Source organism: Tamandua tetradactyla, chromosome 11 (assembly GCF_023851605.1).
Source record: "Tamandua tetradactyla isolate mTamTet1 chromosome 11, mTamTet1.pri, whole genome shotgun sequence".
In the NCBI taxonomy this organism is placed as follows: domain Eukaryota; kingdom Metazoa; phylum Chordata; class Mammalia; order Pilosa; family Myrmecophagidae; genus Tamandua; species Tamandua tetradactyla.
In genome coordinates, this window is record NC_135337.1 from 89992116 (window position 1) to 90016851 (window position 24736).

Below are 24736 nucleotides of genomic sequence, written 5' to 3' on the forward strand. Positions count from 1 at the left end.
AGGAAATACCAATATAATGATTCAGTCATCATATTCATTTGTTAAACCCTGCCTACTCTGTATAACTCCACCATCACCTTTGATCTTTCTCCTACTCTTTAGGGGTATTTGGGCTATGCCCATTCTAATATTTTCAAATTGGAAGGGGCTGTCGATAATAAGGGGTAGAGGGATGGAACTAGTGGAAGTTCTGGAGAGGCTGGCCCCTCTAGGTGTTGGGACTTATCTGGTCCAGGGACCTGTCTGGAGGTTGCAGGTTTCAGGAAAGTTACCCCAGTGCATTTGTAGAATCTTATATAATGCTCTAGGTGTTCAATAGGATTGGCAGGAATGGTTTTGGTTGTCCCCCTTATTTTTGAAGGATAATTTTGTTGGGTATAGAATTTTTGGTTGGTAGTTTTTCTCTTTTAGAATCTTAAATATATCATACCACTGCCTCCTGGCCTCCATGGTTTCTGCTGAAAAATCCCCCCATAGTCTTACTGAGTTTCCATAGTATGTGATGGATTACCTTCCTCCTGCCAGTTTCAAAATTCTCTCTTTGTCTTTGACATTTGACAATCTGATTAATAAGTGTCTTGGAGCATGTGTATTTGGATCTATTCTGTTTGGGGCACACTGCACTTCTTGGATTTGTAACTTTATGTCTTTCATAAGAGATGGGCTATTTTCAGTTATTTCCTCCATTAGTCTTTCTCCTGCTTTTCCCTGCTCTTCTGCTTCTGGGACACTACAACACGTATATTCGTGGGCTTCATGTTGTCATTCACTTCCCTAATATCCTGCTCATATTTCTTCATTCTTTCCCTATGGTTTCTTTTGTGTATTGGATTTCAAATGTCCAGTCATCTAGTTCACTAATCTTTTCTTCTGCCTCTTCAATTCTATTGTAGGTTTCCAGTGTTTTTTTTTTTCATCCCTTCATTGTGCCTTTCATTCCTGTAAGCTTGGCAATTTGTTGTTTTCAAACTTTTGAGTTCTTCTTTATGTTTGCTCAATGTCTTCTTTATATCTCCCCTTGACTCATTGATTTGATTTTTGATGAGATTTTGCATGTTTGTTGGAGCATCCTGAATTAGTTGTTTCAACTCCTGTATCTCATTTGAAGTATTGGTTTGTGCCTTTGACTGGTCATAGCTTCAGTTTTCCTAGTATGACTCGTTATTTTTTCCTAGCATCTAGGCATTTGATTTCCTTAATTAATTTATTATGGAGGTTGTTTTCATTCTTTTAAAAATCATTTTTATTGAGAAATATCATACATGTACAGTTCAACCATGTTATACAATCAGTGGTTCACATTATCATCACATTATTGTGTACTGTTTACCATGATTATTTGTAGAACATTTGCATCACTCCAGAAGAAATAAAAAGAAAAGAAAAAGAGCTTCATGCATTTCATATTTCTTACCTCTCCCTCTCATTGACCCACAGTATTTCAATTTACCCAATTTTTACCCTTTATCTCCCTCTATTATTTTCTTATGTATTTATTTTTATCTTCTTTTTTTTTTTTTTGCTCATCTGTCCATAATCTGGATAAAAGGATCAACAGACACAAGGTTTTCACAACCAGTAGTCACATTGTAAAAGCTATGTAGTTTACAATCATCTTCAAAAATCAAGGCTACTGGAACACAGCTCAACAGTTTCAGGGGCTTCCCTGCAGCCAGTTCAATCTACCATAAACTAAAAAGGGTTATTTATGTAATGTATATGAATAACCTCCAGGATAGCTTCTCGACTCTGTTTGAAATCTCTCAGCCACTGAAACTTTATTTTGTCTCATTTCTCTCGTTCTCCTTTTGGTTAAGAAGGCTTTCCCAATCCCATGATGCTGGATCCTGGCTTACCCTGGGAGTTGTGTCCCACATTGCCAGGGAGATTTACACCCCTGGGAGTCAAGTCCCATGTAGCGTGGAGGGCCATTTACCAATTTTGATTTGACCCTTCTCTGTGAATTTCTTCTTGATTTCTGGCATATGCCGCAGTCCCTAATTGTTTTGTATAAATGTTTCTCTGCTGTGTTGACTCCTCTATTGGCAGTCCATTTCTGTAATCCCATGATGCTCAAGTGCCCTGACCACTCATGCGCACACCCATAGAAGGGATAGTGTCTCATACCAAAGTTCTGGGGACTCCCCCTCCTCCAAGAGGCTCACCTATTTTTAGTGGTTTGGTTAGCTCAATGTCGTTTTTGTTGCATCATGCCTCCAATCCCTCTTGTTTGGTATAAGCTGAGGTACGGTGCCCCAGGTTGGGTACTGCGTTTTCTTCTTACCCCAAATATCTTGGCCTTGTATTTATCAGCTTTGGTTTTGCCAAAGTCTTAACCAAGTAGTCAGCCTATTAGCCACTGACCAGAAGTTGTTAAAAATATTTTCTTATATAAAGTACAGAGGGTGGCAGTCCCTACACGGTCAACATCCAAAAAAGAAAATTGAGTCAGATTCTTTATTCATCACTTGTAAATGCCTACTTTTGTAAATAAATGGCACAGTTCCATGGGTGGCCTGGTAGGCTCACACGGAGACCTGCAATTCCTGGGGACACCACGCCGTCCTGTCCACTCTAGCCTGGCGTGCGTGCTCCTTTTGCTCTGGACAAGGGATCCCTCTATCTGGAAACTGAGTCTGAAATTCCCGTCGCACCTGTGTCCCCGGCTGCAGAACACTGACCTACGAGGGGCCGGCGGAGCTGAGGAAGACACCAGGGTCCGCCCCGCAGGCGGGTTGCAACTTTTTCGGCGCGAATCTCTCCGGAGCTGGGGCAGGTGTCAGTCCTGAAGAGGAGGCCCCGCCCCCCTACGGTATTCGGGCTACAGGGGCGGGGCCGTGAGAACTGCCCAATCAGGGGCGCCGCTAGGGGCGGGGCGACGCCCCGCGAACCCACGTGGAGTTCTCAACTCGCTCAGGTCCCGCCCCACGGCGCGTGTCCCGTGCCCTCGGCAGCCTCGGGGGTCCTGTCTCCGCCGCGTCCCTTGCACAGGGTCGTGGAGCCGTCGCGCGGACGCCCCACGGGCCCTGGGGAGGCGGACATGGTGAGTGCGGGGCGGGGGTCCCTGGCCTGGCGGGGGCGGGGAGGGCGCGGCCGGGCAGCGGGCGGCGCCCGCTGTGGGCGCGGGACCCCGGGTCACCTCCGCGGTCCAGGCCGGGGGCCCGCTTTGGGGTTAACTTTCTGAGTGTGGGTTTCCTTCGGTTTCATGTTTGCATATGCTATATTTTACAATAAATATAGCTCAAACTCTGAAATCTTTTCTACAACTAATTGTTGGGATGTGCTAGGAAATTTATTGCCTTTTTTGTATATATGTCACTTTTCACAAAAAAAGAGAAAAAAGTCTATTGTGATGTTAAAAAAATATTTATTATTTCCAGCCTCCAGTGTTCTGGAGCAGCTAGAAGGCAAAATCTGAGAGGATGGTATGGTAGCCCATGATAAACTCTGGGATCTGTCCTGTAACTACTTGTTGAAGAGTAGTTCGGACCGGCTCAAATGCTTGCTTTTCTTCCCTTTTGATTCCTTTTTCAGGTCTTGCTGCCCTATTACTTCGGTTTACCGAAGCATTTTGTAATTTTATTCCCTTCTTTGAATGTATAAGATTTCTATTTTCTTGGGTGAAATTGTACGTAGACTGAGAGAGAAGATGCGAGAAAGACGAAAGCATTTTGGAACCAAACAATTTTTAATTCCTTTTTTGGTGAGAGGACCTTAAGAGATGAGATGGCTGTATTTAAGTTCTCAGGTCAGTTTCCATATTCTGAAGCAGTTTTTCTGTGTTTTCGTGGCTAGAGAATTTAGACATTTCAAAGGCAATACCTTTCTGAAGACGATTGAACTTCTATTTTAATTGATGTGAGAATTACTAAAAACTTATGTAAATCCTTGAGAATGCTAATGCACCTAACGAATTAGGTCTGAACCTCTGATGCATTAAATAGGCTACTCCTTCCTAAAAATACTCCCCAGTTTAAAAGTGAAAGCAAGCACTATGATACCACTAATCATTTTAGTTCTGGAAAGAGTTGAAAAAAAATTCATTTTTATGGTTTGCACTTTCATAAATGTTAGGGTTTATGGATTAAATGTTAGAATGGTTTAGGAAACCTTTCTAAGTTAAAGTTAAATTAACCAAAAATTAAATTTATAAAAGTAAAAATGAATTAAAACATAGCTTAAAAATTGAAATATGATTTACATAGATTTCTCAGTATATTTTAAATAAATAATGCATGCAAAGACTAAAGAAAATTATCCACCGTACAAGAAAGTGTAACTTAAAAAGACTCATGAGTTAGTTTCCTGGACCATGCACCTCCCCCAAAATAAACCTCACTGTCAACATATCCTAGTCCTCTCCAGTGCTCTTGCTCCATCCTCCTCAAAATACCAGGTTTTTGTTTTTGTTTTTAACTTTTTTTATTGTAAAATATAGCATATGCAAAGCCAAGAAAGAAAAAAGCAATAATTTTCAAAGCACTCTTCAACAAGTAGTTACAGGACAGATCCCAGAGTTTATCATGGGCTACCATACCATCCTCTCAGATTTTGCCTTCTAGCTGCTCCAGAACACTGGAGGCTGGAAATAATAAATATTTTTTTAACATCACAATAGACTTTTTTCTCTTTTTTTGTGAAAAGTGACATATATACAAAAAAGGCAATAAATTTCCTAGCACATCCCAACAATTAGTTGTAGAAAAGATTTCAGAGTTTGGTATGCGTTACAGTTCCACAATTTTAGGTTTTTACTTCTAGCTGCTCTAAGATAATGGAGACTAAAATATCAGTATAATGATTCAGCACTTATACTCTAAACCCTAACTTCTCTGTATAACTCCACCATCTCCTTTGATCTTTTTCCCACCCTTTAGGGGTATTTGGGCTATGTCCCAGATTGGCTTGTGTTTAACTGTAATTGAGACCTAATCTTCCCTTTGCTTGTTTTAACTGTTATTGTACATAGCTATGCTAACTCTCCGGACCTCGATTTGTCTTACTGCCGTGTGATATTCCAGATATTTACCAATTTCTCTACCAATTTCTTCTTTGACTCACTGATTGTTTAAGAATATGTTGTTTCCATTTTTTTCCCTAAAGTTTCTGTTTCTTGTCGGATTTCAAATGTCCTGTCCTCCGGTTCACTAATCCTATCCTCTGCCTCTCGAAATCTACCATTGTAGGTTTCCATTGTTTTTTTTCATCTCTTCTACCGTGCCTTTCATTCCCATAAGTTCTGTGATTTGTTTTTTCAGACTTCCCGTTTCTTCTTTTTGTTCATTCCTTGCCTTCTTCATATCCTCCCTCAGTTCATTGATTTGGCTTTTGATGAGATTTTCCATGTCTGTTCGTATAATCTGAATTAATTGTTTCAGCTCCTGTATCTCGTTTGAGTTGTTGGTTTGTTATTTCTTTGACTGGGCCATATCTTCAATTTTCCTGGTGTGATTTGTTATTTTTTGCTGGCGTCTAGACATTTAATTACCTTAACTAGTTTATTCTGGAGATTGCTTGCACATCTTTTACCTAGGGTTTTCTTACTGGATGAATTTGTTGTCTCTCTATTCTTTGACATTCAGTTCAGCTTTTTCTGTACCTCTAGCTTAGCTTTTGTTTAACAGAGGAGAATTTTTTAGTTCTTGTTTTCTTGTTTCTTTCCCTGCTTGTATGGTGCCTTTCCCCCCCCCCCCCCACCCTTAGGAGGGTCTATGTAGGTATTATAGACCCCAGCTGGGTTTTCTCCAGATCAAACTGGCCTCCTGTCAGGAGGAAAGAGTCACTTGCGTCGGTTTTCCCTGAGGGTGAGACCCAGCAGGTTGAAAGATTTTCCTGTGAAGTCTCTGGGCTCTGTTTTTCTTATCCTGCCCAGTATGTGCCACTTGTCTGCCTGCAGGTCCCACCACCATAAGATGATGCAGTATCTTTAACTTTGGCAGACTCTCCCTGCTGGGGGCGTGGTGGAGACAGAGGAGAGGTTGTAGGCTGGTTTTAATGGCTTCAAATTACCAAGCCCTGGGGTCTGAATTCCTTGATGGAGGGATTCCACCTGAGTTGGGCTTCACCCCTCCCCTGGGGAAGGCACAGGCTCCAGACAGGCCCTCAGACGAGCTTGTTTCTGCCTATGCCTGGGGCAGTTGCAGCCTGAGGAGCCCTGCCGCTGTATCCAAAGGCAGTGAAGCCTTTGTAGAAACAATGCCACAAAAACCTCTGTTTCATTTCTTTTTTTCTTTTTCCACCAGCCCAATGAGCAGCCTCCACTTAGACTAGGTTCACCTGAGCTGGGGGCCTATTTTTAGTAGTCAGAATTTGTGAATTGATTACACAATTGGAGGTTGGTTGGGCTCAGCCCCCGCTGCTGGTAAAGTCCTTTCCTTTCCCCTCTGGGAAGCAGCCTGTGGGGGAGGGGCGCTGGCTGCTGTGACTTGGGTAATTCATGGTTCTGGGGGGACTCGCAGCCGGTCCAGCTGGTCCAGACTGGGGTATGCTGTGTGTCCGATCACTATAGTGGCTCTGGGAGCTGTTCTGTACTGTTTCTGGTTATTTAGTAGTTGTTCTGGAGGATGAACTAAAACGCGCACATTGCTAAGCCACCATCTTGGCCCCAAGAGTGTGTTTAATCTCCATTTGTCTGTGAAAGCTACTGGTTCTTTCATGGACATTCATTTCCAGCTTCATTCTGTTGAGGGCAGAAGAAGTGCTTTGGACAATTTCAATCTTGATAAGTTTATGAAGACTCAGTTTGTGTCCCAGAACATGACCTATGCTGGAGAACATTCCCTGTACACTGGAGAAGAACGCATATTCTGGTGTTTTGGGGTGTGATGATCTGTAAGTCTATTGGGTCTAATTAATTTATCAGATTGTTTTAGTTCTCTGTTTCCTTGTTTATCCTCTGTCTTGTTCTGTTTATAGGGGAGAGTGGTGCATTGAAGTCTCTATTATTCAAAGTCGACTATTATTGTTGAAACATCTATAACTCCCTTCAGTTTTTCCAGTGTTTACCTCATGTACTTTGGAGCTCCTTGACTGAGCGTGTAAACATTTATGATTGTTATTTCCTATTGGTGAATTGTCCCTTTTGTTACTGTGTACTGTCCTTCTTTGTCTCTTATGATGTCTTTACATTTAAAGTCCGTTTAATGGAATATAGTATAGCTACTCCTGCTTTCTTTTGGTTACAGCTTATAGGACATCTTTCTCCATCCTTTCACTTTCAATCGGATTGTACTTAGATCCTTGGATCTAAGATGCATCTCTTGTAAACAGCATTTTAGATGAATTATAATTTTTAATTCATTCTATCAATCTGTATCTTTTAATTGGGGAGTTTAGTCTGCTAATGTTCAGTTATTATTGTAAAAGCAGTTCTTGAACCTACCATCTTATCCTTTAGTTATTTGTCAGATCTATATATTCTTTCCCCCCTCTCTCGTTTTATCCTTTAAATTACTGTTACTGGTATTCTTCAATTCTGTGCCTCCTACAGACCTCCCTCTTCTGTATTTTTTTTTCAGCTGGTAGGACTCCCTTTGGAAGTTCTTATTCAGCAGGTCTCTTTTTGATTAGTTCTCTTGGTTATGGTTTGTCTTTGAAGATTTTAATCTTTCCTTCAATTTTGAAGGGCAATTTAGGTAGCTTTTCTCATCCAGGGTCTTAAATATATCATACCCCCTCCTTCTTGCCTCCATGGTGCCTGTTGAGTAGTCTGAACCCAGGCTTATGTGTTTTCCCTGGTATATAGTAGATTGCTTTTCGTGTGCTACTTACAAGATTTTCTGTTTTTCTTCAGCATTTGACAATTTGATTAATATTTGTCTTAGAGTAGGCCTGTTTGCATTTATTCTATTTGGAGTTCGTTAGAACTCTTTAATTTGTGTACTCATGTCTTTAATGAGGGGGCGTTTTTCCCAATTCTATCTTCAACTAACTTTCCCCACCCTTTACTCTTCTCTTTCCCTTCTGAGACACCAATGATTCTTATATTTGTGTGCCTCTTGTTGTCCATCATTTCCCTAAGGTCCCATTCCATTTTTTCTACCTTTCTTGCCATTTGTTCTTTTTTGTTGTTTTTTGTTCCGCCTGTTTTCATTTATGTTTTACTCACCTGTCCATACTGTAGATAAAAGGAGCAACAGACAACAAGGTTTTCATAATCACACAGTCACATTGCAAAAGCTATATCATAAAACAGTCATCTTCAAGAAACAAGGCTACTGGAACACAGCTCTACAGTTTCAGGTATTTCCCTCTAGCCACTCTAATACACCGTAAACTAAAAAAAGGATAGCTTTATAATGCATAAGAATAACCTCCAGGATAACCTCTCAACTCTGTTTGGAATCTCTCAGCCACTGACATTTTATTTTGTCTTATTTCTCTCTTCCCCCTTTTGGTTGAGAAAGTTTTCTCAATCCCTTGATGCCAAGTCCCAGCTCATCCCAGGAATTCTGTCCCACGTTGCTAGGGAGGGTTACACCCCTGGGAGTCGCCATTTATTCTTTGTGAACTCTGGTTCAATTGTTCTGTCTTCTAGTTCACTTATTCTTCCTTCTGCTTCTTCAAATCTACTGCCATGTGTCTCTACTGTATTTCTAATTTGGTCTACTGTATTGTTCATCTCTGTGACAGCTGCCATTTTTCTATTTGATCTTTGAACTTTTCTTTATGCTCTTATAGCGGCTTCCTGATATCCTTGAGTAGTTGCTCCATATTCTGTGTCCCCACTGATGTTTTGATTTGGTCATTTGGCTGGGCCATTTCTTGTTGGATCTTCACATGCTTTATAATTTTCTTTTGTGTTTGAGGCACGTTATTATCTTAATAAGGTTATTTTGCAAGTTGGTTTCCTTCACTTTCCTTCCTTCTAAAGTTTTGGCTTTGTGTTGAAGGTTTCTTTTTGCATTTGGTTTGTCAGTAATTCCCCACCAAACCAAGGTCCAGATCTCATGTAGGGGCATAATTTTAGCAGATGTCTATTAAAAGCTAGCCTGGGGTCCACAGGTACTTCAGTGGCAGAATTCTGCCTGCCATATGGGGTATGCGGGCTTGATTCCCCACTTGTGTACCCCCCCAAATTTTAAGTAAATAATAATAATATAATAAAAACATAAAAAAAATACCAACACAATAAAACATACCTCACCAGTGGTAGTCCCCATAGTCAGAAGGAAATACCCCAAGATATATTGGGGATGAACTCAGACTGGTACCCACTGAAGGGAAAAATATAAAAATTAAAGAAAAAGTAAATAAATACAATACAATACAAAAGCATAATAAAAAAATAAGAAATAAAAATAAATCATCGCTTCTCGGCCTTTTGGCTAAGATCAAGTGTAGTATCTGTTCTTATCAGTTTAATGTCTGATACGTCCTCTGTCCGAGGGCATATATTAAATGGATTTTTGGAGCAGGGAGATGGAATAGGAGCTTGCTCCGTCCACTCCGCGCATTGACCTGGTATTGCAGTACTTCCAGGAATGGTGCACACACACAAAAAATAAATAAAAATAAAAAAATCAATAAATGTATATATATATATATAGATATATGTGAATAAGAAATAAAGTAATAAAAAATAACGACATTACCAATAAAAAATATATATAGAAGAGATATATTGAGAGAAAAGGAGAAAAAGACAAAAGAAAAATCAAAGAGTTTTCCTGCCTGCACTGACTGTGTCCCTCCAGCAGGTGGCACTGCCGAAGTGCCTCCTCCCCTCAGTCCTGTGCCTGCAGGGACCTGTTGGAGAAATGGTGTCCATTATGAGGGGGCAGCTCTGACCACAGCAACAGAACGGCTGTTCTCAGCGTGTGGGTCAGGGGAGGCTGATCAGTACCCAGGGGTGGGGGGAAGCAGCCAACCTGCAGCACCATACCAGATGGGATGGGATAGCTATTTGTAGCACCCAACCAGGTGACTGCCCCTAGCACCTGGGGTGCAGCTCTTCATGGCAGACAGCCCACCTCTGGGGCCCCCATGGGTGCTGCCAGCTGTGGATCTGCTCAGAGACCTCCCCGGCCTGGAGCTGGGACAGGCTGGAGTGGAGGGAGGTCAGCTCCCTCCGACCTGCGTCTCCCTGTGCACCATCACCCGTCTGTCAGTGTGACCCGTGTGACCCTCCCTGCTTCTCCGGTCTGATCCCCCACCTTTCTCCTCCCCAAACCCTTCTGAAGACCCTCCTCAATCACTTTTTTTCCCCTGGGATTGCAGTTCCAGTTACTCTCGCCCTGACCCCTATATTGTCGCACGGAGCAGGGGTGACTTCCATACACGCCCCATTCTGCCATCTTCCTGGAACTCTTCCAAATACCAGTTTTTTCTTTCTTTCTTTCTTTTTTTTTAGTCCAGGCTCTACTTCAGTTGTGGTAGACTCAAACACCCCTGCTTGTTTTTATTTTAATTTAATTTAATTTAATTTTTTTAAATACCAAAAAACACAAAGCAAATGCAAACATTCCTATTTTGAGCATTCCGTTCTACATATATAATCAGTAATTCACAATTTCATCACATAGTTGCATATTCATCATCATAATAATTTCTTGGAACATTTGCATCTACTCAGAAAAAGAAATAAAACGAAAACAGAAAAAGTATTTATACCCAGAATTGAACCCAGGTCTCTTGCATGGCAGGCGAGAATTCTACCCTTGAACTACCTTTGCATCCCTTGTCTTTGGTTTTCATGAAGGAGTATATGGTGATGAATTCTGTATGTAATTCTTTCTAAATAGACTCTTTTGCTACTAACACTGTGAGTTAAAACTCAGATTGTTAGGTTACAGAGCAAAACAAAATGTATAAAATTGTGTCCTTTTCCAGACTTAATGCTTTAATTTTTTATTGCAAAATATATTCCCAAAAGAATACATATAATGCTTTAGGGTAAGTTTGATAATAGCAACCATATAAACTTTCTTGGAATTGTCATCAAGGTTGATAAGTGGATTTTAGGCAATTGTTCAAGTGTCCATTTGTTCCGCTCCCTGACCTTATCTCATTTTTGCCCCACAGAAGCCCATTGTCCTGATTTTTGGTTACTCTTCATCCTTTTACCATGTATTCTTTTTCTTTTTTGGCATGGGCAGGCTCCAGGAATCAAACCCAGGTCTCCAGCTCAGCAGGCGGGGATTCTGGCCACTGAGCCACCGTTGCACCACCCTTTTTTCTTTCTCATGTGTTATTTTTCATTAAGCAGTGTTCTGTTTAGTTTTTCCTCTGTTGAACTTTGAATAAATCCATATTAATGGGATTATGCTGTGATGGGTTTGTGTGGTTTCTTTGCCTCAGTGTGTTTCACACTTGCTCATGTGTCTGGGGCTGGGAGCCCTCCCTTTTACACAGGATTCCTGTGCTCTTGCTGTTTGGGTTTTGCCAAGTTTTATTGTGTTTGCTCTTGTGAAAAATTCCCTCCCTTCTCTCTCTCTTTTTTTAATAAGTAGTATTACTTTATTGGGTAGAATGAATGTCTTATGAGAAGTAAGTACCAAAAGATATATTTGCCTTAGCAGCTGTGCATTCACTAAAGAGGTGAATTAAAGTCAAGAGTGTTTTGTAGGAATTTTTTTAACTGCAGGAAATGTGCTTTTGCAAGAACAAACATTTATGAAGTTAGAATTAGGGTGTTTGAGAAATCACAGCCAAATATAACTCAACTGTTTGACAGTAATCGTTCTTTCTGTTTTTTTGTTATGTTGTATAGTGGGGTTACATTTCATTATTTTTCCGTGAGTATCCCATTATTGCAGCACCGTTTGTTGAATTTTTGTTTGTTTGTTTTGCTTGTTTGTTTTTTTGGGAAGTGCATGGACTGGGAATCAAACCTGGGTCTCCCACATGGTAGGTGAGAATTCTACCACTGAACAACCCTTGCACCCCCCTGTTGGTAAATCTCAAGGAAATAAATTAATGTCATTTGATTTGTTATCACTTTGCTGAAAAAATTTTTATAGAGTAAATTTAATTTATAGTCTGTATATATATGATTAATCAGAAAGGAAGAGTCAACTGTATTCTGAATTTAAAGTCCAACCCATAATTTAAAAAATTATCTTAATGTAAATACTCTAGAATCCTAAGAAGTCGCACCGTTCCTCTCTTTTCTAGTAACTTTTCTTCCACCTTACAGGTAACTTCTTTCCTGATTGGAAATGCAAGGGCACTGCCTGAATTTAATTCATAAATTCTAGTTAATACTATTATTTAAAATATGATTTACCTGTTCTGAGGTTCTCTTCTCTGCAGTATCTTTCTAATAAGGATCGTAGTGTCCCAACTCATTAATATAAGACTTGACCTGCTGACGTTCTTTGCCTTCCTGTCCTTTTTTGTTTCAGTCTCCAAGTGCAAAGGTACAAAATTGCTCTGCACGTGGGAGAAAAGTTACTAGGTTGTAAAATGTGGTCAGTGTTCAAATTTAAAGAAAATAGCCATGGAGTTTATCACTTGACCCTCCGCCGTACTTTTCTTCCTCCTGCTCTCTTCGGGTTTAGTTTACTCTTCTTTTTCTCGTTCCTGCAGTTGTGAGGTTAGATCTTGGATTTGGTAACTCTTTTTACTTTTTTTTAGTGTAAGCATTTAGGGCCGTACATTTGTCTCAACACTGTGCTTCATCCTGTGCGTTTTGTTGTGTTGTGTTTTATTTTCATTCATTTTAAGAATGACCCGTTGGTTGGTTGTTTAATTTCCACATACTTGTGAAATTTCCAGTATCCTTTGGTTATTGAGTTTTAGAGTCATTCCATTGTGGTAGGAGAAGAAACATCGTATGATTTCAATAATTTAAAATTCATTGAGACTTGCTTTGTGACATATGATCTGTCCTGGAGAATATTCGATGTGCATTAGAGAAGAATGTGTATTCTGTTGTTGGATGAAGCGTTCTGAACTGTAAATGTCTGTTACGTATAGCTGGCTTAGAGTTTCATTCAAATCTATTTTCTTATTGATCTTCTGTCTAGATATTGTATCCATTATTGAGAGTGGTGTATTGAAGTCTCCTGTTAATGGAGAAATCTCTGTTTCTCCTTTCATATCTGTCAGTATTTGCTTCATATATTTTGGGGCATTGCCGTTATGTCCATAGATCTTAATAATTGTCTTTTTGCCGAACTGACCCATCTATCAGTACATAGTGACCTTTGTCTCTTGCAACAGTTTTAAAAGTTATTATTACTATTATTACTTTTTTAATTGGAGGCGTTGTAGACTTACAGAAAAGTCATGTAAAAAATACAGTGTTCCCATGTATCCCCCTATTGTTTACATTTTCCATTAGTCTGGTACTTTTGTTACAATTGATGAAAGACCATTAAAATAGTACTCTTTACTATAGCCCGTGGTTTACATTAGGTATACAGCTATTAGTGCATCTTGTATTGATGTCAACTATTTGGTATAAGTGATGAAAGAACATTCTTTTACTTGTACTATTAACCCCAGTCCATCATCCCCGCAGGGTTCACTGGGTTATACAGTCCCATATGATATCTTCTAACTTTCATTCTAGTAACGCATATAATCCAGAACTTCCCCTTTCAACCACATTCATGTACATAGCCAAGCACTGTCGATTACACTCACTGTAATGTGTTACCATCTCCACCCTCCATTTCCAAACCTTTCAGTCAACCTAAATAGAAATTCTGTATAAACCAAGCTTCCCATTCTCTCCCTGGCAAGCTATATCTAGATTCCAACTTTATAAGTTTGCTTATTATAAATAGTTCATTTTTCTGAGATCAAACAATATTTGTCCTTCTGTTCCTGGCTTATTTCACTCAACATAATGTCCTCAAGTTTCATCCATGTTGCTGTATGCATCAGGACTTCATTCCTTTTTACAGCTGAGTAATATGCCATCGTATGTATATACCACATTTTGTTTATCCATTCATTGCTTGGTGGATGCTTGGAGTTGCTTCCATCTTTTGGCAATTGTGAATAATGCCTCTGTAAACATCGGTGTGCAAATATTTGTTTTAGTCCCTGCTTTCAGTTCTTCTAGGTATATATTTGGTAGCAGGGTTGCTGGGCCATATAGCTCTTTATATTAAGCTTTCTGAGGAACTGCCAAACTGTCTTCCACAGTGGCTGTACCATGTTATATTCCTACTGGCAGTGAGTGAGTGTTCCTATTTCTCCCCATCCTCTCCAACCTTTGTAATTTTTTGTTTGTGTTAATAGTGGCCATTCTAGTTGATGTGAAATGATATCTCACTGTGTCTTTGATTTGCATTTCCCTAATAACTAGTGATGTTAAGCATTTTTTCATGTGCTTTTTAGCTATTTGTAAATTCTCTTTGGTGAAATGTCAATTCAAGTCTTTTGTCCATTTTTAAATTGGGTCATTTTTATTGTTGAGTGTAGGACTTTTTTTATAGATTCTGCATGTTAAATCCTTATCTTATGTGGTTTCTAACTATTTTCTCCCATTGGGTAGGTTGTCTTTGCGCTTTTGTGAAAGTCTTTTGATGCACAAAAGTTTTTAATTTTGAGGGGTTCCCATTTATCTGTTTTTTCTTTTGTTGCTTGTACTCTGGCTGTAAAGTCCAAGAAACCTTGCCCAATACAATATCTTGAAGATGCCCTCTACATTTTCTTCTAAGACCTTTATGGTTCTAGTTCTTATATTTGTGTCTTTGATCCATTTTGAGTTAATTTTTGTGTGTGGTGTGAGATAGGGGTTGTTTCAGTTTGCTAAAGTGGCTGAAATGCAATATACCAGAAATGAACTGGCTTTTAATAATGGGAATTTATTAGCTTACAGGCTTACATTCTGAGGCCTTGAAAGTGTTCAAATCAAGGAGTCATCAGGTGATCCAACAATTCTGTCAGATGGCAGGACACGTGGCATCTGCTTTTCTTCTGGATTTTATTGCTTACTCCCCTCTGGCTTCAGTGGCTTCCTCTTTGTTTCTGTCCTTTCTCTCTCAGTTCTGTGTGTGTCCTTCTCTCTCAGCTTGTCTGGCTCACTCTCCCTGTCACCTTGTGGTCTTTCTCTTTATTTCATTCTCTTAAAAAAGGACCCCAGTAAGGGGATTAAGACCCGCCTAGGGCAGCCTCAACTGAAATAACCTTAATCATAAGGTCCCACCCACAATAGGTCTGCCATCATAGGAATGGATTAGCCTTAAGAACATGATTTTCTGGCAGCACATACAACTTAAAACCATCACATGGTCCTTTTTCATTCCTTTGCATATGGATATCCCATTCTCTCAGCACCATTTATTGAAGAGGCCATTCTTGCCTAATTGAGTGAATTTATGTAGCTTTGTCAGAAATCAATTGGGATTGTTATAGAAGGAAACCAGAAAAGGATGGTGTCCTGAAAGCCATGAGAAGGAAGTTTTCTGAGGAGAAATTACCCTATGTGATGTGGGTGGGCCTCGTTCAATCAGTTGAATGACTTTATGAAAGTAGAGCTGAGGCTTCCCTGAAGAGAACTTCTGCCTGTGGAGAGCAGCTTCACCCAGCCTGGAACAGTCTGAACCTGTCCTTATTACAGCCTGCCCTATTTTCACTTGCTTCAGAAGGACTTTCCTGGACATTCTCCCAGTTGGGACTTTTCTTAGGTAAAACAATCTGGTGGTAAGGATTTTTTTAATCTCTGAAATTCAAGTAGAACATCTGAAAGAAAAGATCCAAAGTGAAACAGTCATGGACCTAAATTGGCATGGCCTTGAAGTTGGAGATGAAGTCACGAAATCAGAAAGGCATGCAGGATTGCAGGAATGGCTCTGCCCACAATGAAAAGTCACCTTTGGAGGGTACCATTCACGACATGGCCTTGAGGAGACCATGAGTTCAATTCACGACATGGCTTTGAGGAAACCATGAGTTCAATGCATCCGTTTTTAGCCCAAGATGCATAATGTCCAAACTATTTGCGATCTCTCCAGGGCTCAGTGACACATGAAAAAGACTCAGGTGCTACTCAACCTGCAGATCTTGCTATATAGAAAGAGCAAGCTTTGTCTTGCAATCAAAATCCAGAGCAGTCAAATAGGAAATGTAGTGAAGGTGAAACGAAGGGAGAGAAGAAATGAAAAGAAGGAGGAGCAGCAGCAGCATGGGGAGTAGCAGCAGCAAGGGGAGTAGCAGCAGGAGCCGTAGCAAGCAGAGCTTCATAAACCAAAGGAAGAAAACCATACTAACCCATATATGACGAAATGAAATTGGTGGGAAATATTGTGACCCAATTAAGAAGTAATTGTTTCTAAATGTCTGAGCCTGAATTTGGACTCCCATCTCTCACTTCAATTCCTATGTGTTTTCAAGAATAATGTGTAAAAGATCCCAGGCTACATCGATTTGTATTTTATATGTAATGTTTATATGCTGTTAATGTTTGCTACTAAAATTTCATTATGATAGCATTTCTAATTATTTTCTATTTCTTTCCAAGCAGTTGGACATTTACAAACATCACACAGAAGGTACAAGAGTTCCCTGATTAGCCCCCCCCCCCCCAAAACATACGTGCGGTTTCTAATATTCTCACCTTTTGGCAGTTTTTCAAATCTGACCTAGTAAGATCTACCTGTCCCTCATGAAACTTGTATTCCAGAGTTAACATATTTTGATATATGTTGAATTTATGTAATATGTTGGGAAACATTTTATATGATTTTATTCTCATATATAAATGTAGTTCTAGATGCGTAAACATGAAAATATTAATCATAGTTAATTTTGTGACGTAGAACTGCAGGAATTCTGCAGGATTTTTATCCTGCTGTGGTGTTTGAGGTTTTTTTTTTAAAATAAAATGTAACTGTATTGATTTTATTTAAGGAAAAACATCGATAAAGAAATTTACTAACCTCTGGAAATGCCCAGGGGAATGAAAGGGGAAATCTACCATAAAATCCAGTGGGTTTAGTGTACTCTATCTAAGCAGCTTCTCTGGCTTTTTCTCTCCAAATCTGGGCTCCTTGGAAGGGAGATTTCCATCTAGTATATGACTGAATGAGAAGATCAGGTTGTCTAAATTTTTATGAAATTCATTTTATGGGTGGTTCATAGATAAAGAAGCAAGTAAAGTCAGGGTAGCCTTAATGGACATGAAGAGAGCCACTTCCCGGATTTTATCAGATTTTTTTATTTGGTGTGGTTTGCTCACAGTTCATGATGTGGACGGATCATCAAATCCATCTAATACGTTGACTTCCTGAAACCCGCAGACCCTCCTCCCCTTGTGGCCAAGACCTAGCCAGGCCTGCTTGTCACCCAGTGTGTTTCTTACCAGACATGGCAGACTTCAAAATCCCTTCCTCCAGTTTTTGCCAGTTCTTGCAGCTGTTTCATTCTGTGCCTCCCCAGCTTTGGTGCGCTTCACAGACCCTATGCTTTGGCGCCTCCCTTTTCTTCTGGTCTCGCAGCACCCTTGAGACTTCACTCTTTTCCCAAAAGTCTGGGTTATGTGGTCGATGACCTGAATCACTATCTCACTATCACCCTCAGTTCCCCCGGTGCTCTTGTTCGTTTGCCCCTCCCCATGCTTGGATCATCTCAGCCTTTCTCCCTGGCCACATGGGACAGAAATCCTAGGATGAGCTGGGGCTCAACCAAGGCATTGAGAAAACCTTCTCGACCAGAAGGGGGAAGAGAGAAATGAGACAAAATGAAGTGTCAATGGTGAAGAGGTTTCAAACAGTCGAGAGGTTATTCTTATGCATTATATAAATATCCCCTTTTTAGTTTAAGGTATATTGGAGAGGCTGGAGTAGCCATGTTTCTTTAAGATGTATAAAGATAAGATTGTATAAAGATGCAGCTTTCACAATGTGACTGTGATTGTGAAAACCTTGTGTCTGATGCTCCTTTTATCTACAGTATGGACAGATGAGTAAAACATATGGATTAAAAATACATAAATAATAGGGGGAACAAATGTTAAAATAAATTGAGTATACTGAAATATTAGTGATCAATGAAAGGGAGTGGCAAGGGGTATAGAAAATAAAATGGGGGTAACAAAGGATAAAATATATTGGGTAGATGGAAATTGTAGTGATCAATGAGAGGGAGGGGTAAAGGGTATGGTATGTTTGAGTTTTTTCTTTTTTCTTCTAATTTCTTTTTCTGGAGTAATGCGAATGTTCTAAGAAGTGACCATAATGATCAGTATACAACTATGTGATGATATTGTGAGTCATTGATTATATACCAAGAATGGAATGTTCTTATGTTAAGAATGCTCTTGTTTGTATGTTATTATGTTTTGTCAGTAAAAATATTAAAGAAAAAAAAATCTCAGCCTTTCTTGAGTCTCAAAGTGCCTGTGTATATGAGGCTGGTTGAATACTGCTCGTAAACATCAGTTTAAAAAAAAAATCACCAAAATGAAAGAGAATATAGGGCTTTCTCTTTGTCAATTCTGATGACTAATGCGTGGGACAAATTCAGAGATGAGGTTAGGCTTTCTGTTGTCCATATTGTTTAGCAATTCAAAAAAGTAGTTTGATAATTTTATGTTAAAGACCACCTCAAAATTATGACACTTTATTCTTCCATCCCTTGTTTTTTTATTTTATGCCTTCTTATCATCAACCTCGAAATTTATAAAAGATCTGGTCCCTTCCTATATGTTAAACCGAAGCCTTTCTATTCGGTCTTTCCTCTCAGTCTATAATGATGTCTAAGCCTCTCTGATCCTAAAGAAAAAAAAAAGCAGAACACAACCCCCTTGCCTTGTCTTGCTTTACATGCATCTCTACTTACTCCTAAACCCTAAAGGAGTAATTCCTTTTCATCTTTTTGTTTTCTGAATATAAAAGTAAGATACTTTGTTTTACAAAAATTCAGAAACCCCCAGTGGAGAAATCACCTATGAACACATTGCTGAGAGATAATCACTATTTTTTTTTCCTCCTAGGCTTTTGTGGGCACAGATTTCAAACAAATTGGTTTCAGGTCTGTGTACAATCCATTTCTTTTTCTTGCAACACCAAATGTGGAACATTTTCAAATCCAGTGATGTTTGAAAACATTATTTTTTATGGCTGCATAATATTTCATATATAAATGAAACATTTTTTCCATATTTCTTGATTTAAATCCCAAGGACTGGAATCACCAAGTTAAATCATAGAAGTATCTTTTCTTTTTCTTAGTTTGCATATAGGTCTGTCGAAAGGATTTACATTTTTTTTCTCACTAGGAATATATTAATGCAGTTTTTAAAAATTGTATTGTAATCTAAATAGGCAATGATAATATCAGATGGGTTTCTTAAAAGGTCTTCTGCCAGGTGTTCCCAAACAGTAGGGACTTGTCTGGCTGCATCAAAATAACCTGAGAACCTAAAAACAAAACAGACTTCCCCAGTGATTATGATGTCCAACCCGGTTCAGAGCTACTAGTTTACATTCAAGCCCCTATTTTCTCACTGACTTACTTGAACCCACTGAAAGGTGATACCGAATCTACTCTTGTACTGAAACTCTCCTGGCAAAGGTAATGAATGATTTTTCTGTTGTGAAATCCAATGCACACTTTTCAGTCCCTGCCTCTCCAGCTCACTAACTCGAACATTCCCACTCCGACAATTCTTCAATCCTCCTCTCATTCTCAGCCCCCTAAAACAGTGGTTACTGTTACATGAGCTGCTGATTTGACAATCATTTTCTTTCTTATGTCGTTTCTTCATATAGCCCTCTCAAGCCACAGTCTACTTTTTTAAAAAAAAAACTTTTTTATTGTGTAATATGTATATACAAAGCAAAGAAAGAAAAAAGCAGTAGTTTTCAAAGCACTCTTCAACAAGTACTTACAGGATGGACTGTCATGGCCATATGATGCTCTCAGATTTTTCCTTCTAGCTGCTCCAGAATATAGGAGGCTAGAAGGAATAAATATTTTTTAATCATCACAGTCGACTTTTTTTTCTTTTTTTGTGTGTGAAAAATAACATAGATACAAAAAAGTAATAAATTTCTAAGCATGGCACAAAAATTAGTTGTAGAACAGATTTCAGAGTTTGGTATGGGTTACAGTTCCAAAATGTTAGGTTTTTCTTCTATCTGCTGTAAGATACTGGAGCCTAAAAGATATATTAATACAATGATTCAGCAATCATGCTCATTTGTTAAACATTACCTTCTCTGTATAACTTCATCATCACCTTTGATCTTTCTCCTACTCTTTAGGGATATTTGGGCTATTCCCATTCTAACTTTTTCACGTTGAAAGGGGCTGTCACTAATATGGAGTAGTGAGATGGAACTATCTGATGTTCTGGAGAGGCTGGGCCCTCTAGGTTTCAGGATTTATCTGGTCCAGGCTCCCATATGGAGGTTGTAGGTTTCTGGAAAGTTACCCTACTGCATGGAACCTTTATAGAACCTTATATATTGCCCTAGGTGTTCTTTAGGATTGACTGGAATGGTTTGGGGGTTGGCAAATTATGATAGGTAGTAATGTCTAACTAAAACTTGTGTAAGAGTGACCTCTAGAGTAACCTCTCAATTCTGTTTGAACTCTCTCAGCCATTGATACTTTATTAGTTACACTTCTCCCCCCCCCCCCCCAATCCACTGTTAAACTCTCAGCTCATTTCATACTTCACCTGAACAATTGAAGATGGCCGGAGAAAAACATACAACCATGCTGGCTGGTCTCACTTTTTTTATGATCACAGACCTCAAGTGGACTCTCACCGTGGCTCTACATATTTCTCCAGTCCATCCCTTCTTCCAGACACTTTCACTCTTTATTCTCTCACTGTCACTGTCTCTCACTCCCTCATTCTTGACTGCTGACCTCTTTTTATCCCATTTAAACTAGAAGCAAACAAGGAGAAACTCTTCATTTTCCAAGCACCAATTATACCAAGCTCCCTGCATCTGTACTCATATTCCACCTGCCTTCCTTAAAGCATATCCCCCCAGGCCCCCATCCCCATCTGTTCTGGTTACTGCATATTTCTTAATTTGTAAATCATCACTTAACTTCTCAGCACCATGTGGAATATTGATTAATCCTTTTCATGACATACTTTCTTCCCTTATGGGATATCACACTCTCCTAATTTATTTCTTACCTCATTGGACACTTCTAGGCCTTGATCTTCCTTCTCTTTTCAAAACCTGTGGTTGGGATATAGGGGACAAGATAGCAGCATAGTGAGGTGTGGAATTTAGTTTGTCCTCCAGAGCACCCAGTAAATAGTAGCCAGGAAGTGTATGGAACACCTGTTGGGGAGACATCAGTGAACAGACACATCATACACCAGTCTGGACCAGGTGGAATAGCTGAGATCCCACACAGAACTGTAAATCTGTCAAGCCTTGGACACAAGCTGGTTCCCCAAGGGGATAAGAAACAAACTTTACTAGTAGCGAGGAATTAGTTCGGCACAGATGAACCTAGAGAAGCACTAAAGCAGGAGATTGCCCCCAGTAAAAAGAGGGCAGAGCTGACAGAAAAAAAGAGAAAACAAAGGCAGAGGCTTATGAGTTGGACAGCCCAAAATACTGTAAAGGGCTGGACTCCAAGAAATGGGGGAACATAGTGCTTGGGGACACATGAAGCCACATAACACATTTTTGGGGGTGGGGGGTGGGGGTGAGGGTGCATGGTCCTGGAATTGAACCCGGGTCTCCCACATTGAAGGTGAGCATTCTACCATTGACCCGCAACTCCAGCCTTTGTTTGGAAAATCCAGGAAGCAGGGGTCCAGTTCTGAAAAGCCTTTTTTTTTTTCCAACCTTCTTAACAACTCATTAGATAGAACTACAAGCACTCTCAGGCTCCAGCACTGTCCTAGGCAAGGGTGGAATTAAGGCATTTCTGAGAGACAAAATAACTAGGCAGGTGGATGGGGTTAATTCCCTAAAGGATGAATCTTCCCCAAGAAAAGATGGTGGAGTTTAGCTCAAATGGCAGCCCTCCTTCAGGGAATTCAGGCCCCCGGGGCTGGAAAACACAAGCAATCTAAGCCCACTTACTACTTCAGCCTCTGTCTCAACCACACCACTGGGAGGGAGACGCTGCTGAAATTAAAAATACTACATCAGTTTACATGGGTAGGAGGCTGTGGATGGACGGACACCACATGCTGGGCAGGATAGGAGAAGTGTAGAGTCTGGAGGCTTCATAGGAAAGTCTGACGACCTGCTGGATCTAACCCTGAGGGAAACTTGATACTGGCTATTCTCTCCTCCTGAAATGTGGGCCTGTTTGTTCTGGGAAAATCTTTTTGGGGTCAGTCACATCTGAGGAGACCCTCCTTAAAAAAAAAAAAAAGAGGCAGGATGAGAAAAAGAGAAACAAGAGCTGAAAAATTCCAATCAGTTAAACAGAATCTATCCTAGAGGTCTAGAATAAGTTGACCTGAATGCCAAAGAACAGATAGAGAACAAAGTCATCCAACAAAACCCAGGTAAAAGAGTGAAAATGACCTCTAGAATAAACTGATTAAGGAAATCAAATGCTCATATACCAGCAAAAAATAACAAGTGATTCTAGGAAAATCAAAGTTATGGCCCAGTGAGAGGAACAAGCCCACATTTCAGATGAGATACAGGAGTTGAAACAACTAATTGAGGTGTTGAGACAACTAATTTAGGATTTTAAACAGACGTGAAAAATCTCATCAAAGGTCAGATCAATTAGTTGAGGGAAGATATGGCAGAAGAGATGAAGTATATAAAAGCAGACATTGGGCAAACATAAAGAAGAATTCAAAAGTTTGAAAAAACAAATCACAACTTATGGGAATGAAAGGCACAAAAGAAGAGATGAAAATACACTGGAGACCCACAACAACAGATTTGAAGAAGTGGAAGAAAGGATTAGGGAACTAGAGGACAGGACATCTGAAATCCTGCATACAAAAGAAAAGATAGGAAAAAGAATGGAAAAATATGAGCAAGGTCTCAGGGAATTGAATGACTACACGAATCACATGAATATATGTGTTATTGATGTCCTAAAAGGAGTAGAGAAGAAAAAAGGAGCAGAAAGACTAATGGAGGAAATGAATCACTGAAAATTTCTCATCTCTTATGAAAGATACAAAATTACAAATCTGAGAAGTGTGGCATGTCCCAAACAGAATAGATCCAAATATACCTACTCCAGGACACTTACTAATCAGATTGTCAAATGTCAAAGACAAAGAATTTGGAAAGCAGCAGGAGAAGAGTAATCCATCACATACAAGGGAAGCTTGATAAGACTATATGTGAATTTCTCAGCAGAAACCATGGAGGTGAGAAGGCAGTGGTATGATATATTTAAGATTCTGAAAGAGAAAAACTCCCAGCCAAGTTTTTAATACCCAGCAAAACTGTCCTGCAAAAAATGACGGGGGAGATTAAAATATTTTCAGAGAAACAACCACTGAGAGAATTTGTGACTAAGGGACCAGCTCTGCAAGAAACACTAAAGGGAGTGCTACAGGCAGATGGGAAAAGGTAGGAGAGAAAGGTTGGAAAAGGGTGTAGAAATGAGGACTATCAGTAAAAGGTAAAAAGAGATAAAAATTAGATATGATATACAACATCCAAAAGACAAAATGGTAGAAGAAAATACTGCCTTTACGTTAACAACATTAAATGATAATGGGTTAAACTCTCCAATCAAAAGACATAAAGTGGCAGAGTAAATTAAAAAACAAGACCCATCTATATACTGTGTACAGGAGCCTCACTTTAGACCCAAGGGAAAAAACAGATTGAAAGTGAAAGGTTGGGGAAAGATATTTCACTAAACAACAACTAGGAAAGAGCAGAGGTAGCTAAACTAATATCCAACAAATTAGACAACAAATATAAAACAATTAAAAGAGACAAGGAAGGATACTATATATTAAAAAAGAACAATTCAGCAAAAAGACATAACAATCAAATATTTATGCACAGAGCCTGAGTACTCCAAAATACATGAGGTGAACACTGATAACACCGAAGGGAGAAGTAGACACCTCTACCATAATAGTGTGCTGGTTTGAAACTGTTGTGTACTGTAGAAATGCCATGTACTTTAATCCTCATTCAATATTGTTGGGTGGGATCTTTTTGATTTTTAAAATGGAGATGTGACCCATCCAATTGTGGGTGGTATCGTTAGAGTAGGTGGTTTCCATCGAAATGTGTCTCTATCCATTTAAGGTGGGGTTGCTTACTAGAGTCCTTTAAGAGGGAACCATTTTGGAAAAAGCTTCAGAGCCCATAGAACCCATACAGCCAGAGAACTTCGGAGATGAAGAAAGAAAATGCCTCCGGGGAAGATGTTGGAAGTGAGAAGCCAGAGACCTCAGCAGATGCCAGCCACCTGCCTTCCCAGCTAACATGTGTTCCAGACCCATCCACCTTTCTCGAATCAAGGTATCTTTCTCGAGATGCCTTAGTTTGGATATTTTGATGGCTTTAGAACTATAAACTTGCAACCTAGTGAATTCCCCTTTATTTCTGGCATATTGCATTCCGGCAGCTTAACAAACTAAAACAATTGGAGTCTTCAGTTCTCAGGTTGATGATATTTGTCGGAGACCAGAATTAGGGGATTGATGCAGCTCAGAGTTTCCTGTGCCAGTCATGGGGTTGGCATGCTCTTATGTCCAACATGGTGCGCTAACATATGAGAAGGTGGGATGCGCCTCTAGGGTTGCTTGTTGGGAATCTCTTCTTTCTGGAATTGGAAAGACGGTAGGGTATGGGTTTTTTGGAGGAAAGCACTGCCAAATTTTCTATTTTATAGTCATTAGCACATTTTCAAT

The 24736-nt window shown here is 39.6% G+C and overlaps 2 protein-coding genes and 1 non-coding gene across 5 annotated transcripts in view; all 3 read left to right on the plus strand.

The window, feature by feature from the left end:
* Window positions 1-24736, plus strand: part of LOC143650664 (zinc finger protein 564-like) — a 47378-nt gene that overhangs the window by 17159 nt on the left and 5483 nt on the right. The window contains exon 1 of one of the 3 annotated variants that reach the window (XM_077121716.1): window positions 2936-3043. The exons of 1 other annotated variant lie outside the window; for it this stretch is intronic. In XM_077121716.1, the coding sequence (XP_076977831.1) occupies window positions 3041-3043 (3 nt within the window). In that variant the 5' untranslated portion in view covers window positions 2936-3040. Of the gene's footprint in view, window positions 1-2935; window positions 3044-21663; window positions 24345-24736 lie in introns of those variants that run through there. One more of the 3 variants, XM_077121715.1, reaches the window with a different exon arrangement.
* The window catches only part of LOC143650659 (uncharacterized), a 118210-nt gene that overhangs the window by 17154 nt on the left and 76320 nt on the right, over window positions 1-24736 (plus strand). The window lies entirely within an intron of this gene.
* Window positions 9307-9496, plus strand: LOC143651126 (U2 spliceosomal RNA). Its single transcript, XR_013159863.1, has one exon. It is a non-coding gene; the product is annotated as a U2 spliceosomal RNA (small nuclear RNA).